General features: G+C 38.6%; 1 protein-coding gene across 5 annotated transcripts in view; it reads left to right on the plus strand.

Moving 5' to 3' along the window:
• STAT4 (signal transducer and activator of transcription 4) overlaps positions 1 to 18,608 on the plus strand; it is a 92,975-nt gene extending 74,367 nt beyond the window's left edge. For 3 of the 5 annotated variants that reach the window (XM_029934215.1, XM_029934213.1, XM_029934214.1), the window contains exons 16-24: positions 7,442 to 7,525; positions 8,960 to 9,058; positions 11,689 to 11,824; positions 13,373 to 13,422; positions 13,672 to 13,766; positions 14,064 to 14,200; positions 14,759 to 14,950; positions 16,303 to 16,369; positions 16,719 to 16,908. In XM_029934215.1, coding sequence (XP_029790075.1) covers positions 7,442 to 7,525; positions 8,960 to 9,058; positions 11,689 to 11,824; positions 13,373 to 13,422; positions 13,672 to 13,766; positions 14,064 to 14,200; positions 14,759 to 14,950; positions 16,303 to 16,369; positions 16,719 to 16,908 — 1,050 coding nt within the window. Of the gene's footprint in view, positions 1 to 7,441; positions 7,526 to 8,959; positions 9,059 to 11,688; positions 11,825 to 13,372; positions 13,423 to 13,671; positions 13,767 to 14,063; positions 14,201 to 14,758; positions 14,951 to 16,302; positions 16,370 to 16,718; positions 16,909 to 18,330 lie in introns of those variants that run through there. The other 2 variants (XM_029934216.1, XM_029934217.1) reach the window with 1 other exon arrangement.
• Positions 18,609 to 19,558: the final 950 nt, after the last annotated feature.

Below are 19,558 nucleotides of genomic sequence, written 5' to 3' on the forward strand. Positions count from 1 at the left end.
TTGGCCACTAGGCCAGGCTGCCTCTGAGACCGAAGGCCTGCCCTGGGAGAAGCACTGTCGGCTGGCTCTGAGCTTTGTCCTCCTCCTGCCCCTACCTCAGCGTGCCCCCCCCCCACCGTTTGCTGGGACTGCAGTGGGGGGGGTCTTGCAGGCATGCGAGGGGCGTCTCATCCTTCTCTGCTGCCACAGCCGCTACTGTTACTGTTCTCACTGTACTCACCAGGCAGAAATCACGAGCTACCTCGCACCAGAATCCTTATAAGGTTTAGAAGAAATTTAAAAGAATGCTTTCTCAGAAAATGTTGTTTTTGACATCTCCTTTATCTTTAACATGCATCAGTGAGGGAATGGAAATAGCACCATGCGGGGCTCGGCCTCTTATAGGCAACTGATCTGACACAAGCCACATACCCTCACGAACTCCCAATTCCTAATCTGTAAAATGGGCATTATGTTGATCTGCACTTATAGGGTTTTTAAGAGAACCAAATGGCATGGTCCAATGTGATGTGCCGTGCTCAGAGACGTCTGCTATGGGGCTCTTCCTGACCAGCCCTCCAGGCTGACCCTTTGTAAAGAACAGGTATTTACCCAAGTGGAGACATGGCTGTAAGGATGGTACTGACTTAGGGCAAACTGCTGATCCTTATTCTTCTCTGCCCACCTGCCAAAGTGCTTGACTGGAGATGTTCCCTTTCTAGGGGCCCTGAGCACATCCCTCTCTGGCTCCAGGTCCCTGAAACCTCAAAGGACCATGTATGTGTGCCATTTTTATAGGATCACATGTGTCGGGTTCCTACTACCACCCCACATGTGCCCACCCCTCGTCTGATAGGCGCATACACATACACACACACACACACACACACACACACACACACACACACACACACGGAGCTCCTCAGTTCTGCTTATGTGGTTGTCAGAACTTGGACTGAATACTTACTAAATGATTGAGAACAAAGATGTCATGAATGATAGTTTCGCCAGGACGTCACTCCAAACCTCCCTAGCACCCCATGGCTGTTTGACTCACATCCAAAAAGAGGTGGTCAGGATGTGCGAGAGTCCTGGCTGTAGGATTGGATGAGGGAAGGAAGTTACATTGGACCCGTGCTGACCCAGAAGGACCAAAGAGGTGCCTTAGGAGTCACCTCTGGACTTGGGGGGTGGGGTGGTGAAAGGTGGAGCTCTGGGTCCCCCTCCCCTGTTTCAGTCAAGATAGCTCTGTTTTATATATTTTACAGATTGGAACCCAGATGGGAAATTTCAAGTGTGTGTTTCAAGGTTAAAAAACATTTGAAAACCATTGGATTTAGACAATTTCTGAAGCTTTTTTGACTAAGGTTCTATAATCTGTAAAAGTGTAATATAGGGTAGGAGCTTTACTTTTTGAAAAAAGTGAATTTAATTTTAATAATTTGCTTTGGAATTTCACAACATCCTTGGGGAAATGTGTAGACATGCTGTCACAAAATCAAGGTTAACAATTACTCCTTCTTTCTCTCACCATTGTTCTTTTTTCTTGGAAGAACCACTGTGAAGAAACAATTTCATCACCTACCTGTGGCCAAACTTGGAAGGCATCAGTTCATCCCTATAAAATAAACATTCCCAGGAAGCAGCCTTTCCCATAGGTCCTTATCTGGCAAAAAGCTGAGTAGAGAGTGATTGTTGAAATGTGGAAACTGTTCGAACAGGAAAGCTGGAATTGTAGTCTCTCAAGTTTGCTCTTTGTTGGTAGGCTTTAACTGATAAATGACAGTTTTAGCCTCAGACTGAGGTGTTGGGTAATTTTGTTTATGTGGTGGAAAGTCATGAAGCACAAAGAAGCTGTTCGTAAAGCCTGGGTGACTTGAGTTTCATTGAACAGAACATGCAAACAGATGTTCTTTCGAGGTTCAGTGTTCTCACACACGGATCTGCCACTCACACGCGAACTAGCCCACACATTGTCACAGGAAGTTGATTTCCTTCTGAACAATTTAAGAAGCTGCAACACTTTTTAAAAGAAACATCGATACAAGGATAACCCTAAAAACGTAAACTTTTTATGTGACAACGTCCACACAGTCCCCTTATTTTATGGGCTGAGAATTACTTGTCATTTTCCATTTTTTCCTCTGATTCTGTGATTGAGGTCTCTCTCTCCTGTGACTGTACCATCATTTCCCCTTTTATCGTTTCCCAGCATCTAAGCCAGTGTCTAGCACATGATAGGTATTCAACAAATACACTCTAGGTGAATGGATTGTTGTTTACGTAGTCTTACCCGTGCAACATTATCATAGATTATGGCTTGCTAAGAGATGAGCAAGGAAGTTAGGTAAAAATTAGCTTTATTCCAGTTATATTTTCTTAACAGAGGTTTTCTGCCAAGTAAAAAACCATAGCTATTTGTTAAGATAGTCTATATTTCCAGGGTGTATTAATAGGCACTGAGCAGAGGAAAGAAAAGAAGAACATGGTGACATCTATACCTAGCTTTCCTCAGGTTGTGTGTTTTTTTCCAGGTGGAGCCTGGTCAAGCTGTTCTGCCAGTTTTCCAGTTTCTTTGCAGATTATCCAGTGTGTGCTTTTCTTTACAATTACAATAAACCCAATCCATTTCTATTATTCAGTGCCATATAATATAGATATCATAAATATGGATATTTTAAATCCATAATCATCTCCGCTGTTTAGGATGGCTTTTAACACAGCCATTAACGGTGTATCTTCTCCACAATGTTTTCCCCAGTCTATGAAGAATGGACCCTGAGATTCTGAAATTGAATAGTGTCCCTGGCTTGGACTACACTGATAAAGTAATAAAGACTCTGACCGATGGCCATGCAAGCTTTGAAAGTTAACAATGCTTCCTTTTGTCAAAGCACTTTTCTCCAGTCATGTGGAATGTGTGTCGCTTCCTTGTTGGATTTCATTCTTGGTGCGCCTCACACTGTACTTGAGGTTTTAAGTAATCATTAGATATTAGTTTGAACCACTGAGGAAACCTCTCACCATCTACATTCCAGTTCAGTAAAGTAATAACCAAAGCACAAAGCCTTTTTCCAACGTGAATGGACAACTGAGCGTCATTGCTGTGTCTGTGGAGCTAGGTTTCTCACACTTTGGATTGTGAACACACAGGTGCCATAACACAAAGACCCGAGGAAGTCACCTGTAACCACGAATAATTATATCATATTTACATTTAATTATATCAAGTAGACTAGAGAGGCTATCACTATAGGGGATGGATGGGACCTCATACTCAAAAAGGCTCCCTTTACTGTTCTCCAACTGTGGCCCCCCTCCTGAGAAAGAGGTCTGTGGGGTCAAGGCAGGGCGCTTTCCCAGAGACCCAAGCACAGATGGCACCACCAATGCAAATATTTCTAGGCACAAGCAGAGGCCAGTGGGTCACACTAGTCAGTGAGGTTCCTCACGGAGTTGGAAGAGGCAGGGGCATGGGCAGGGGTCCAGATTGGCCCACCTCTCTCCAGGCCACCATGTTCCAGTGGAACTTTGAGGAGGTGAAACCTGGCAGTTAGGTAATATGAAAGCTTAGATGTCAAGGCAGAAGGCTATATCATATATCGGTTTGTTAATTTGATTTACAATGGTTAAATGTTTAGACATATGGTATGTGGGTCTCCATCTGTGCTTGCCTCAAGCCTCTTAAAGGTACTACACAGTCTTATATCATCCTGTCTGCCAGTGAACTTAGTGAGATTGTGAAAGGCACCCATTAGTGAACATGAAATTGTGGATTCTTCGTTTGTCTAAGGGTTTGCATAGTGTAAGCACCTTATATGGGGCAGTGAGATCCTCTGTTGTTTAAAAAATGTGGGTTTTGTTCAACTTGGTGCCTAAAAACAAGCTATTTCATCTCCTACTCAACTGAAGAAACAGCTATTTACTTCAACATGGGAGAGGGCTTGAGGGGAAACTAAGTGTTTCATATGATGGATGTTCTGGAAGTAATTTTAGGGATGGTCTTAGGGATTTTCAAGCAAAATTTCCACTAACATAACTTTCTACTAACCCAGTAAGAAGCAATCCCATGAATTCAACTACCTGAAGGCAATGTAAGATATCACAGGGATCTAAACCAAGAGAGAGAGGCGTCTTTAACTTTCTACTTCCTTCTCAGGGACAAATCCTAAATTTAACATTCCTCATTGTCAATAAAGTCTTCCTCATGTAATTGTCCTTCATATCATCATATTAGAACTATTTTTATTATTTGAAAGTTAATACAAAAAGATTCCAATTTATTAATACATATTCAATATTAGATCATTTCTCCCAGAGTTAATTCTGCTGCCTCCAACCCCACTCTGACTTTCTAGTCTCAATAATTATACTTCTGTTTACAGGTTCCTATAGGCTTAATTTTTTTATTGTTGAAGGCTTCCGCACCATCTCCAAGTTTTCCACAACGTTTTTGAGACTAGACATAATGTGGATGAAGCACATTGAGACTCACTACCTCAGAAATTCCACCCGAGGTTCTTGTTAAAATGCAAAATCTGATTCAGCAGGCTTAGGAGGAGACCAGAGATCCTAACGAGCTTCTAGATGACAGTGCAGCCGGTCTTGGGCTCATAGCAAGGTGCTGTAGGATTTCATCAAGGAGAAGCAGCAACTTCTGTCCCACTCTGTCCCACTCTACACCCACTTTTTAGAGGTGATCATTTTTTGAGTTGAAGTATTATGCTTATATCATACTAGCATTGTTTTAGAGAGAGAGAGAGAGAGAGAGAGAGCACAAGCAGGAAGGGAGAGAGAGAGAAAGAGAGACAAAGAGAGAGAGAGAATCTCAAGCAGGTTCCACGCCAAGCACAGACCCAACGCAGGACTCAATCTTATGACGGCGAGATCACAACCTGAGGGAAATCAAAAGTCAGACATTTAACAGACTAACCACCCAGGTGCCCCCAGAATTTCTTGATTTCTTTAAAAAATTACATATTTAACTCCTGAATTCTTTCTATAAAAGGTTAAACTATGGCTTTTTTATACCATATCTCCATACATGTAAATTTCCCCCCACTTTCACAGTATCACTATATAATATACTTTGACTTAGTCAATATATTCAATGTTTACATTACTATGAGTATATAAAAATTATTAACAGCTGACCACATATATCATAGTATAAATGTATTTCCATTCTTGTATTACTTTTAATTTTCCTTGGATATATTAGTTGCCTCAATTTTTTTATTTGGTCACTTTATTTTATGTACCTGTCACGAATATAGCCCAAAACCCTTCTTGAAAACTTGAAAACTTTTTACAATATGGCCAAACAAGTCAATCTGGGTTTTTGTTTTTTTCTTAGCAACATCCTCTGGGGAACCCTCCATCACTTGCTCTAATTTGGGCTGATTGCCCTCTGATTCTGTTGCACAATTATTTTTTATTTTGGGTTTTTTTTTAATTCCTTTTGCCACCATCCTAGGAAGTGTATTTTCTACTTTACTAGATATTGAGAAATTATTCTGTAAAGTGATGGTACCAACTCCCAACAGCAGTGGATGAGAGTTATCATTGATAAGATCTTTTTTCTATTCCATTTTTTTATCCTATTTCTGAAGTTTCTGTTAGTTTGTTATTGGAGTCTGTGTATTAATTATTTACTATCTTTCTATCCAATTTTTTAAATTTCTTCAGTTTTTTGTTTTACTTTCTGGGACATTTTTTTCAGTCTATTTCTAGTCCTTCTGTTGATTTGTCTATTTCTCTTATTATGTTTTTAATTACTATTTTCTGAATGTTCCTTTTGATAGCATCTTAGTCTTGTTTCACTGATGTAATATATTTGTTACATCTTTAAGGATATTAATAAAAATTTTAAACATCTTTAAGAGCTTTTTAGTGAATACACATATACACACAAAAGTAGAGAGAAAATACAGTGAACCTTCCATTTATACATCACCCAACTTCAACAATGATTAACATCTGCCCATCTTATTTCATCTGTTTTCTCCCTATAAACACACATTTTTTCCTGGAGTACTTAAATTCCAGATAATATAACATCTTACTCATTCATATTTTGGTAAGCAAATCTCTGGATAAGAGGTTTTTAAAAATTTAACCACAGTATATTTACCACAAAAAACAAAAATAGCAATTTCTTAAAATCTTTCCTTAATAAAACTCCATTATTTGTTCAAATTTCTCCAATGTCTCAAAAAGATCTTTTTACAGTTAAGTTGGTTTGTGCAAATCAGTATCCAAGTGATGTCCACCCATTATGATTGGTTGATTTGCCCCACTCTTAGGCCACTTATTTGTTAAGCTAATGTATAAAACTGAACCTGATACATTTTTTTAACTCTTCATTTGCTTTTTTGCAGTATCTCTTTTTTCTCAGTTCTTTTTTATGGATTTTTGTATCTGTATTCATGTAACAGATTTTGTCATGTTTGGTGATTTTCAAATGTTTGCTTTTTAAGAAAAAGGCACTAAAAGTCTGGAAGCTCTATGTGTATGTCGGGAATTGTGGACTTAGGGGTGATTATTAGGACCTGGCTGTCTTATTGGAGGACCCCCAAAGGCAATATCTTTAATTTGTCTCCTCCTTGATCTTGTCCACTTCCAGATATCTTTCCTCAAGATGTCAAAGAAAGGGGCACAGACTTCTCCATAGCCCTTTACGGGATCTTCCTCTTTTTTGCATTGCATCTCATCCTTTCCCTCAGTTTCACGTTAGATCTGAAATTCAGACAGCTTCTCTCGTTCCCCTGATTCATCCACTCTACTGAGTAAACCTTCTGTCCCGCTCCAGGGACGGGAGGGCTGGGGAACTCATTGCATGGGCTCAAATTGCTCCCCTGTTCAGCCCCCTGCATCCTCTGGCCTCAGGGGCTCACACTGCCCCCTATTGTCACCCTCCCTCCACACTCCCCCACCTCTCACGCAGGCATCTAGGTTATAATTTTACTTTCCTAGAAAGTTGACAAAACTTACTGAAGTTTCTGGAGGGAGCAGAGGAAAATACATGTTTTCCACCTGCCATGTTTAACCAGAAGGAAATCTTGCTTTCTTTGAAAATAAATTCATTATGATACTGACTTGTTTCTGGTATATCCACAAACATATGCCTCACTTTTATTAATAGTTTGTAAGTCAAAAGGATGAATTTTTAAAAATTAAAGATAAAGAATTATTGGTCTGCATTTAAACTGATGAAAATATGCTGGAATGTTAAGCAGAAGTTACACTGTTTTGGAGACTTAAGATCATTCTGTTTGTGGAAATGAAGATTCCTCATTCTGTATATACTCTAAATAACTTCTTCAAATAATAAGAGGGAATGTTCCATAATAGGCAATGTTTGGGGCATTTAATTTAAGAATTTATTGATTTGCATAGAAGCAGGCCTACTAATCCATAGCAGGAATGCATTTGTAAGATAACTTCTTTCTTTCTTCCTTAGGGCTGCCACATGGTGACGGAAGAGCTTCATTCGATAACCTTTGAGTCACAGATCTGCCTCTACGGCCTGACCATAGATTTGGAGGTAGGTGTCAATCAACTATTTACTAACAATATTTTCAGTAATTTGCTGACATTTGCAGATGAAAGTTAAGCCTTTTCTAGGTTTTAGTACATTCTCTATTTTTTGCTGTTGTTTTACTATGGAAAATTGATATGTCAGTTACTAATTAGTCAACATTCTACTATTAGAATGTATACTATTCTGGTTAAATGTAAATGATAAAATGTTATGGGCATTATCAATTTAATATAGATGGAATAATTTCTTGCCCAGGTTGCATGTCTGTTGGTTCTTTTCCCAGACTTCTGAGTCATGAATACTTAGTGGAAAACCTTAAACTACGTCACATAGTACATAAAATCCCTCAGAAGGAAGGTTTTTCTAATGTAATGAGTAAAGACAAATGATAGGAAGATTAACAATGCATTGTTTTGATTCTCTTGCAATAGTCACCACTGTGCTCAAAAAGAAATAAAGAAATTCTGAGGATTAAATTGAACATGACTGACTTTGAGCTACTTGAAGGCAGGACATCATGACTTTGTCACTCCATTACCAGTGACTCAGTCAATGCCTAACATATAGTAACGTGCAACATTTGTCAAATAAATGAATGAAAGAGTGCATGAACACACACACCCCAGATCTGATCATATTTGTGAGATGGATTGTCTAAGAACCCTGCCTTTCTTTTTTTGTCTTTTGAATTTAATGTGTAAAGTTTTTCCATAAATGCCTTCCTCATCTCTTTTCCCTAAACTTCTATTTCTGTGACCTCTTAAGCTGGGTACTTTACTGTCTAAAGAAATCTAACCTCTGTGATGGAGAAGGAACTAATGCAGGTTGATTGGTTTTGCACACTATCTGGGAAAGCCTGTTTAGTCCATGAGGTTGAAAACTACCGTACTGGTACTGGGGGTGACTTCCACAGCAGACCAGGCAGCTATGTTTCTCCAGAATCGCTCACCCTCCATCTTCTGTAGTTAAAACGCCCATGTTTAGTACTGACATTAATTAGATTGTCAGATCATAACTTGAATATATTAATCCATTTCAGAGATAAATTTAAAATTAAATTCTTTAAAGTAACTTATTAAGAGGACAGTTGCAAAATCAATACAACTTCTAATTAGTTGCATTTTAGGCTATACATGTTATGAGAAAGTATAAATATTTGTATGATGTCCAGGGAAGAAATTGGAGAACCTAACTGACCAAACAGTCTGAAAGAATTCCTGTTTTTATGGCTCCTTTCAAACTTGTATTTTGTCTCATACATGCTCATAAAGTTCCCATACCTTCACAAGTCACTTTAGTATTCAGGGCAGTGTAGACACCAGGATTAAAGGATTGGAACTGGCTTGAGATAGCCCTTCAGGGGACAGGGTCAAGTATAAAATCAGTGCAAGGTGCAACTACCTGTAATAACAATGCTTTTTTTTTTTTTTTAACCAGACCAGCTCATTACCTGTGGTGATGATTTCTAATGTCAGTCAGTTACCTAATGCTTGGGCATCCATCATTTGGTACAATGTGTCAACCAATGATTCCCAGGTAAAGTCTCTATCCTTATTTCTCCTCCTTTAATTCTCTTTGATATTTGATTTGTTTTATTGTCAATAAAACCCATCTGCATCATATATATCAGCATATATATATATGAATTTTGAATATATATCCATATATTTATATATATGATATTTGGCATGACTTTTTGGGTTATTTTATTCCAGAATTCCAGTGTATTCAGTTGTATGAATCCTCTCTCATGTATATTTAAAGCAATATGTTCTGATGTGCTTGGATACTGGGAGGGTTCTCACCAGCAAAACTGACAGTTAGGTATTTGTTACTTCTGAGGGTCTAGTCAGCTTCCTACTATGAGCATCACAGAGTTCTAACCCCATCCTTTGGCTCTGTTGATTGGACTTGGGGAGACTTCTTGGTCTAGAATTGAATATCTGACTGCTGTGTTTACCCCATTACTTTTGGTCACACCTCCAAACAGACTTTTCTACAAAGGTAGAAAATTGGTTTCCAAATAAGTGACTAGAACATTAACCAATCTTGCCTAACTACTCTCCAATTATACATATTTTCAAGCTGATTATAGATTTAATTCATTCTAGGCTCAAGTTAGGTTTTAATGCCATCTGTTGGTTATTTGAGAAATAGAGCAAAAATTGGCCTTAAGTTACAAAGCAAGCCCAAAGCAGATGCTCTTCTTAAGAAACAACCAAGGAAGGGAGTGGCAAGAAAGATGAGTCAGCCCTTCCCTTGTTCCCTCTTAGAAAACCTCAGTGTGTTGTCCTGGAAACCACCAAGGTCTAGAGAAAATAGGTCAAATGTAAATAACATTTCTTCCTAATTCAAAGCAAATATTCCCTCTTAAGGAAGAATTTTTTTTTTTTTACCATAGGTTCTAGCAATAAGAACAAACATAATGAGTTGACTCTAAGTGTTCTTTCCCTTTTTAAAAATTGTGCCTAATAAGGAAACAACATGGAAAGTGACTCAGCCCTATTCCTTCTCATCCTCCAGTGCCCTGACATCTGAAACAGATTAACTGTAAAGAGGAAGGCTGCACAGGGCACACGGTGCCTCGCTTCCTCTCAGGATAACAGTGAGAACACGACTCACTAGAGAAGTCACCTGGTCTCTAAAGCCAAGAAGAGCCTCCACCCCTGAAATTAAATACCATTTCCCCCTGGGAGCTACACATATTCAGAGCTTTTCATTCAACTTCAGGATATAGGAGGAAAGATGGGTTACTTCTCTGTCCTCAGTTCAGTACTGTTGAACTAAGATTTCCTCAGCATCCTTCTGTAAGAAAGCCACCAAAGTTCTCTTACTAATTATCCCAGATTCTACTCTGATCCTGGATGAGGAATCTGGAGATGCAGATTATATACAGCTCCTAAAACTCAGATGCACAGCCTACTTACAGAGTTCAGCATAACAATGAACTCTGCTTCTCTTCTTCACTCTGTTCTGCTTCAAAACCTAAGCTCCTAGACCTTGATTATATTCTATGCTTTTTGGTCGTTTATCCAGACACAGTCTCTCATTCAGGGGAAATTGCTTCTCTAGAAACCCTTTCTCTCCATTCCTCCCCTTCCTATCTCCCACTCCTTGTTGGTGTTGGGTGCTGTGTCCTCTTTCTGTCCCATTTTCTGAAGTCTATTGGATTGATTCCTTTTCTTGCTGCCCAGCTTAGTTCACACTCACCAAAGACCTTCTCCCCGTACTGCACTAGATTACTTAATTCTTGCCCTCCTTCTCTCCTTAGAACATTTTTCCTGGCTTTCACACCTTCTGTTTTCCATTAATATGAGATAAAGTCATCTCTTTCACTATTGTTCACCCAGTTGCTGGTACAAGCAATCTTGTTTGCAGTTAATCACACAGAAGACTACTATATTATCCATAAAACAGGACTCAGATGAATTATGCATTCATATTGTAGAGACACCTTCTTTAGCCTGAGACTTAACCATTTTTGTGCTGTGGGATGCTTTGTTTGTTCAAGGTATAACTTGTACCAACCCATGATAAACTAATTAAATAACTTGATATTAAATAATCTGTGTAATATTATTAGTTCAGAAAAGAGTATTGTCCAATGTTAAGTATTTATATGAGTTGATTGATAGCTCATAGTCTATAGAATTTTAAAAGATACCCAATGATTCTTTCAAGGATAAGACGGGGCCATATATTTTATTGAACTAAACGATTAAAGAACTCTTTAGGAAAAGACAAAATCGGTTCAATTTAAAAGCACAGCAGAGGTGCACCTGGGTGGCTCAGTCGGTTTAGCCCCGGATTCTTGATATCAGTTCAAGTCCTGATCCCAGGATTGTGGGACTGAGTCCTGTGTTGGCCTCTGTGCTGAGCAGGGAGCCTGCTTGGGAGTCTCTCTCCCTCTCTCTGTCCCTCTGCTTCTCTCCACCACTAATGCTCTCTCTAAAAATGAAATAAATCTTTAAAAAAAAAAAGCAGTTCAAAAGATAACCCAACTTAAAAAAATAAATAAATAAAAATAAAAAGCACAAGAGAGAGGAGACAATATTCTGTATTCATTTAGCTTGGCATGAAGAGTTTCAAGCAGGAACTTTATATATCAAATTATAGTGTGTTCAATGTAATTAATGAATATAGTATCATTAACAATTCTATTTCAGAACCTGGTTTTCTTTAATAATCCTCCTTCTGCCACTTTGAGTCAACTCCTGGAAGTGATGAGCTGGCAGTTTTCATCATATGTAGGCCGTGGCCTTAACTCTGATCAACTCAATATGTTGGCGGAGAAGCTTACAGGTGAGAACTGTTAGATGTGGAAGGCTTGTCTCTGTTTTGGGTATTCAAGTATTTTAAAGAACAAGGTGATATTACTACTATCAGTAATAATAATGATAGTCACAATTTATTGAGTGTCTACTATATTGTCAGGCATAGAGCTAAATGTTATGTTTTTTTCTTCAGAAGGGATAACTCATTGTTTTATACATTTTATAGATGAGGATTTAGGTTCGGAGGTTAAGTGACTGCCGTGGCTGGATGGCTAGCACACAGCAGAGCCAAGACCCAGGCCAGGTCTGTCCAGGTCCAAAGCCCCTTCCTTTCCATTCCACTCTCCATTCTCTAGGGTGCTTCTGTGCCATTTCCACTGAGTGTAATGTGAAGCCTTAATGGTGGCTTGATTTTTCATGTTACTATCACAGTGGTCATTAACCAACTGGACAATAGCTGATTCCAGGACCAGAGAATTTACTAGAAATTCAAAGCCACCCATGCAATACTTAATCCTCCGTGTCAAGAAAATTTCAGTTTTGACTAATATTTTTAAAATTTGTAAAATAGTCATTGTTACTTCATATAGTGATGATAACATAAGATTTTTCTAAAAGAATTTCAAAAGATATCTATATTTTGACAGATCTGGGTGAACACATTTAGCACCAAAAAAAAAAAACAAAAAAAACAAAGAGTTAAGATGGATTTGTATACATTTGTAGCTAAAGTAGGGCCAAAGATGGATTTGAGCAATAGCAGTGAAATCGTGTGTGATTTGGCAAGTGGTGCTGGGTTGCCACTTGTACCGACTGTGTGATCAATAGGTATTTAAATAAATCAGACCTTTGGGGAATATTAAAAAGTTTAGTTAATGTAAATATGCTTTTTGGACTTTGTTTAGTTTATAAACTGCAATAGTAGCCACTCAGTAAATATTTGTTGAGTGAATCAAGTTTTTAAATGCACAACACAGGTAGTGGCCATATCCTTTCAGATCTTTAGTAAATTATCGTTATGGGTTATAATTTCCTTAAATATTTAGATAGAAACTTTTGTAACCTTTCATTGCTCTGGATCAAAGTAGTCAATGGCTCCTTATTGCCTAATGGATCACTAGTTCATTCTTTTCATGGTAATAATCAGGCCTCCTGGTAATCTGGCTATATCTAACTTACATAAATTTATTTTATGCTTATTTACCAACAATAGGCAGCTCTTGCTGTCTCCTACATAAGCCATGTTCATGTCCTATGCCTCATCCTGCATTATTTTTACTACTGGAGTGGTTTATTCTTCCTTCTCTGGTAACTTATATCCTATTCATTTATGGGGACCTAGTCCTAGACATTCACCCTCTTCCTAAAACTATCTTAGCTCCTCCACTGAAAAAAATTTTTCTTAGATAATAAATTTCATATTTCACATCTTCACTGTTCCTAGCATCAAGCACACCATAAATCCATAGCAGGTGCTTAAAAAATTCTTGAAAGGGGCTTGGGAAAATCAAAATTGAGCACCAAATTGAAGAGTCTAATTGTTTAATAAAAATCTCATTCTTTTCTTTCATTTTAGTCCAGTCTAGCTACAATGATGGTCATCTCACCTGGGCCAAGTTCTGCAAGGTACAAATAGGGGAACAAGAATATCATTTAGATCATTTTTTTAGTAGTGCTTCTATTTAAGCCTCCATATTACAGTCTGGGGTTTTAAGGATTTCCTGGATGCATTTATTTATTTTAACTCTATTGTCTCTCTTAAACAAAATATTTCACTGAATTATTATATCAATTACTAGTGAAATAGTATTTGGAATAATATTCAATTATTACTATTGAAGTAATCATTGTCCTAATGTATGTTTATTCCAATAGGAACACTTACCTGGTAAATCATTTACCTTTTGGACATGGCTTGAAGCAATATTAGATCTAATTAAGAAACACATTCTTCCCCTTTGGATTGATGGGTGAGTTACAGGCTATGTTTTCCATAGGAGGTCATTAGGTTCTTATTTTTATGCTGTTGTTTTTTTTCCCCTTCTTTTTCTTTTCTTTTTAAACATGTTTAGTGTCAAGGGGGAAGTGGGAATAGTTCGATTTCCTACATTCTTCATAGAGTGCTGATATTTACTTTAATCTTAGAAGACTGTTTCATTGACTTTTTATTATACTCAGTACAAACCTGTTCTTTGTGAACAAAATAAATGCAAGTGTAATAAATTACAGTGTTTGATCAGATTAACTATGCATTGTTCTATTTTTAGGTATGTCATGGGCTTTGTTAGCAAAGAGAAGGAGCGCCTCCTGCTAAAGGATAAAATGCCTGGAACGTTTTTGCTAAGATTCAGTGAAAGCCACCTTGGAGGAATAACTTTCACCTGGGTAGACCATTCCGAAAATGGTACATGCTCACTCTTGTTTATTCATGTGAAGTTAGGATTGAGTTTGACTATTGGTGTTTCAGTTTTCAGAAGCGTGTAGCGTGGTGTTCTGTTATTCATGTGTTCGGTGGGTTTGAACGTTAGTTGCTACAGTTGTCCCAGAAGAGAATTTCTCAGAGCCTGTGTGGGTGTCTTCTGTCACATGGCCATATATACCATCCACACTGCAGAGAAGGGCTGGCATTGTTTTATAGCCAGTGACATAAAGATAATGTGGGCAGGCAGAATGCCCACAAAGAATGGCTACAGGAACCTGAATATTCCTCCCCTCACCCACCTTTTTTAAAAAGGTTTATTTATTTATTTTGAAAGAGAGAGAGAGAGAAAGAGAGAATGGGGGAAAGGCAGAAAGAGAAGGAGCATGTGAGAATCCCAAGCAGGTTTCGCACTGTCAGCACAGAGCCTGACGGGGGGCTTGATCTCACAAACCATGAGCTCATGACCTGAGCCCAAACCAAGAGCTAAACATTTAACCAACTGAGCCACCCAGGGGCCCCTCCTCCTTTCTGTTTTTCCAGGAGAAGTACGATTCCACTCTGTAGAACCCTACAATAAAGGCCGGTTGTCTGCTCTGCCATTTGCTGACATCCTTCGAGACTACAAGGTTATTATGGCTGAAAACATTCCTGAAAACCCTCTGAAGTTCCTTTATCCTGACATTCCCAAAGACAAAGCCTTCAGTAAACACTACAGCTCCCAGCCATGCGAAGGTTAGTTTCTTTCTGCTTGCTTGTTTTGTCCAGATTTTGGGAAATGACCTCAAATTGGAGTAAACAAAGTTCCTCTTTTTATCCTTTGATCATCATAAGACCTAGCGGGTACATGGAGGTCAAAGCCTTAGAAATGAAGTAGTGGGTCAAACAGTTCCTGAGGGGGCGTGGCTGGGGCTGTCCGACTCCAGCAGAGTAGTTGGGAATCAATAGCTGTGACCGGACTTAACCATGGCCTCTTATAGCCACTTGTAGAGTTTGGGTTTTCTCCTTTCTAAAATAGAAGTGGGTGCTGACTTCACCTCTATGACTGTGGAAGAAGAAAAAAAAGAGGAAGTAATGATTAGAAAGCTGTCACAAGTTAGGCAAGTTTGTTTTCTGCAAAAGAAGCCCAGAGTTTATAAGCTTTTTCACCTACTGTCATCACACAACTCAGACTGTATGGTTATTTGGCAGGGAGGGGACAGGAGTCTGCGCTTCATTCCCCACTACTGCTAGTCTACCAATAACAATTCTTGACATGCTTCCTTTCCTGGTTGTATCTTAAGGGGCTAAAATAATACCTGACCAACATAAGCACTCGGTAAATATTTGTTAAATACATGACAGAACATAAATAAAATTAGCTATGTAATTATAATGTGACTTCACCATTCTATGTCTCCAATAAAAGTGTATATGATCCATTACAGTGTTGATCTATAGCCACTAAATCTATGAGTACCATCTTGTGGAATATCCTACAATTGTTAACTCACGGATAGTGACTTGCTGCTGCCCTGGAGTTACTCTAAATCCCTCCAGAACACAAATAAATCAGTCTTTATAATCAAACATAACATAGAAGATAGAAGATAGGTAAGATAGTTCACTCTCCATTTCTCCTATGCATTTTGGAGATGATAATATGCAAAGTCAGATTAGGCCTGTCAAGAGATTTGTTCTTCTCTTCTGGCACGTTTTAGGTTCACCTAAAATACTTTTTAGCGATTTGATGAATCGCTAAAGTCACATTATCTCTTTTTTCTTTAAAAAAAAAATTTTTAATGTTTTATTTATGTTTGAGAGAGAGAGAGAGAGACAGCATGAGCAGGGGAGGATCAGGGAGAGAGGGAGACACAGAATCCAAAGAGAGTCTCCAGGCTCTAAGCTAGCTGTCAGCACAGAGCCCGATGCGGGGCTCGAACCCACGAACCGTGAGATCATGACCTGAGCTGAAGTTGGACGCTTAACTGACTGAGCCACCTAGGCGCCCCTATCTCTCTTCTTTTTAACATTGCTTATATTTTTCCAGACCTATTAAAAATTTTATCAATAATATTGATAACATTTATCCTGCCTTTCTTTTCTAGTCTCAAGACCAACAGAAAGGGGGGACAAAGGTTATGTTCCATCTGTTTTTATCCCCATTTCAACAATGTAAGTAATAGCCACATGTAAGATACCGATTATGGAATTTATTTTTTAAATAAATAAGCTTTTCTACAGGAAATTTAAGGATAGAGCAGAGTACATATACATGACAATAAAGTATGTTAATGCTCAGTGTCTCATTTTCTTTAACACATAAAGCTAGACTTCAAAATGCTCCATAGCCTACCATACCTGGAATTATAAAGTTGCCCTTTTATATGATATATATTCCATAATAGGCTGAGTGCTCTGATTTCAAACAATGAACTAGGCATCTCAGTGTCACAAACAGATGAAGTGCTAGAAATGAGTTCCATTTAATCCTCTTTAATATGTACATTGTTATCTCTTTAAGCCGAAGTGATTCAACTGAGCCACATTCTCCATCAGATCTTCTTCCCATGTCTCCAAGTGTGTATGCAGTGCTGAGAGAAAACCTGAGTCCCACAACAATTGAAACTGCAGTACGTTCCCTTTCTTTTCCATTACTGGTCAAGGGCACTCCTGATGAAGCAAATGTGGTACCTATTAATCAAAAGGGCTGACGTTCTGCCTGAGAAGTGAGAGAACACATTTGTTGGAACAAATCCATGTGCATAACACTGGGTGTGTCTGTATGTTGCTGTGGGTCACTGATATCATGGGCATCGGAAGCAGACACCTTCTCTCATTTCAACTGCTTTAAGTTCTTTCCATCAAAGGGCGCAGTATTCCTGTATCTCACTCATGTTCTCTTTGTGCCTACTTTCACCATTGGCCATTGGTCAATATTTATTTTAGTCCAAGCATCACAAATTCCAATTTTTCTTGATTAATTGTCATTTGCATGATTAGTCCTGTCCCAGGAGCTTCTTCAAGTAGCATATGAATTAGAATCAATAGCAGCATAATAATACTCTACTGAGAAGTGAGTCGCAATCTTAAATGTGAAATGTGATTTAGGATACATTCTATCTATTATTGTTCCTCAATACCATCAGGCGATGGTATTTACAAAGGATGAACATACTGGAATAATAGAATCTTGAAGGGACCCTGAGCCCTGAGAGACTTCTATCTGGTGTCGGGAATAAAAATTTTTACTTTACCCTTCAAGATTCTTCTGGCTGACCTAAGAATTAAACTGATATGAAACAGATGTATAGGAGAAAAATCAAATAATTACTAACCAAATAAAGTACTAAGAGGGAGGCCATTAGTCAGCCCATAGGCCCATGAGGCCCACAGTCAGGCAGTTAAAGGCTTATATGCCATACTGAGCTAAGGAAAATGGGCTAGGAGTATGGGACTTCAAAGGGAATGAAGACAATTCACATCAAGATGAAAAGGAGTAAACATTTCATAAACAAATATTTGCTGGGCCATACAGAAACAATGGGACACAGAGAAGAATTTTAACAAACAGACTGTTGGTCCCTCCCTGTCTACCATAGGTAGTTCATATTATACTGCAGTTGTCTATCTATGGTGATAGCGCCCTTCCTGGAGCAGGTCCTCTATCTAAATGCTTTCAGACAGTTAGGGGGAAAAGTTAAAATTTCTTCCTGAGCCTTTTGTTTCTTAAAAATAATCAGCCTAAAATAATCCACATGATAAAAAGACATATTTTGGGGTGGAAATTTTTGCTCCTCTACACGGGTTATAAATCAAAGTGAGTTTTAGTCCTTTTCTTGAAGATTTCCATGGATGGAAAATCCACAGTCCCCTTTGACAGTTTATTTCAATGTTGTCTTAAATCATTTAGTTATAAGAGAACTTTTGCTACACTTTGCAAGCATTCCCTTATTCCATTTTGCATGCATTTCCTCCTTACCTTTTTGCGGGATGAAATTTGTGAATACTTACTAGTTACCTGGTAGAAATGCTGTGATGTATATAGTAGATAAGAGGACGTTTACCTAAGAAATTATGACTTATTTGCAAAACTAATAGTTTCCTCAAAAATCATTTTCATTTTCCAATTTTAGATGAAGTCTCCATATTCTGCTGAATGACAGGATAAACCCTTGACACTCAGAAGGAAGCAAATGAAAAAGCTTAAAGACTGATCTTTGCCAACAATCATATCTTATTTCTTCAGCTTTGTATATACCCGTTTCCAGGAAATGGTTCAAGTTTGAAGTTCTCCTCTCACTGGCATGACCACCAATTGAGGATGTTGTGATTGGAATGCTAAAAACCAAAGCTTGCAAGATAAGACACTTGAAGAAACCAGTGTTAATATAACATTAACAAAAGACTCGTTTGTATGTATCTGTTTCATTTCTGATTTTGTTTTTCACATGTTGCTTACAATTTTGGCTCCAGAAGGATTAAGTATTAAGATTTCAGAATAGAGGCACCTGGTTGTCTCAGCCGAAGAGCCTGTAACTCTTGATCTCAGGGTTGTGAGTTTGAGTCCCACACTGGATAAAATCTTTAAAAAGAAAAAGAAAAAAAGATTTCAGAATAGGTCAAGAATGATAGAATCACACCTACATCACTCAAAAACCAGCAAGAAGGCCTGAGAGAAAAGCCAAATAAGCTAATGTCCTGAGTTCTGGCAGGTAATAGACACCAGATGGAAGGAATGATGGGACCTGAACAGCAGCAATTCACAGGCTATCCTGGGATGAATCATGAAGCTTCTTGATTGTCATGTCAATACTGGCCCAACTTTGGGGCTTACGGCTGTTGGAACCACTGCCAGGGATGACCTCTCCTTAGGGGAAGGAAGTATCATTCTCTGGTGGTATTCTCAGGTAAATTGCACTGAAAGCAGGTAGAGAGGTAAAACTCATGAAACTAGGGATCTAGAAGAGTTTGGACTAGGTGAGTCCTATGATCCTTTCCATCTCTAAGTCTCCAGTCCCACAAATCCAACTTGAGCCTGGGAAAGGAGTTTAGGATGAAGAGAAGTTCCATCCTGTCAGTTTTCTCTGGTGATGAGGAAGGGGAGGGGTTTTCCTGCATGCTAATGCATGTATATAAGCTGCAGGTCTATTCAGATCCTTGCCTTGCTTTAGTGGTGCCATTGCCCAGATGCTGCCTGAGTTAATAATCTGGGATCCCCAAATACCCAAGACCTGGAGAGGTCTCTATGTGCAGAAGCCCTAGGGAAGCTGTTGAACCAGGTGAGGAAGTTATGATACCAAGGCATCTGCCATGACCAACTACAAAAAATCTTGTTGCTGGTGTTCAAGGTGAGGTCAACTT

Source organism: Suricata suricatta, chromosome 3 (assembly GCF_006229205.1).
Source record: "Suricata suricatta isolate VVHF042 chromosome 3, meerkat_22Aug2017_6uvM2_HiC, whole genome shotgun sequence".
NCBI lineage: Eukaryota > Metazoa > Chordata > Mammalia > Carnivora > Herpestidae > Suricata > Suricata suricatta.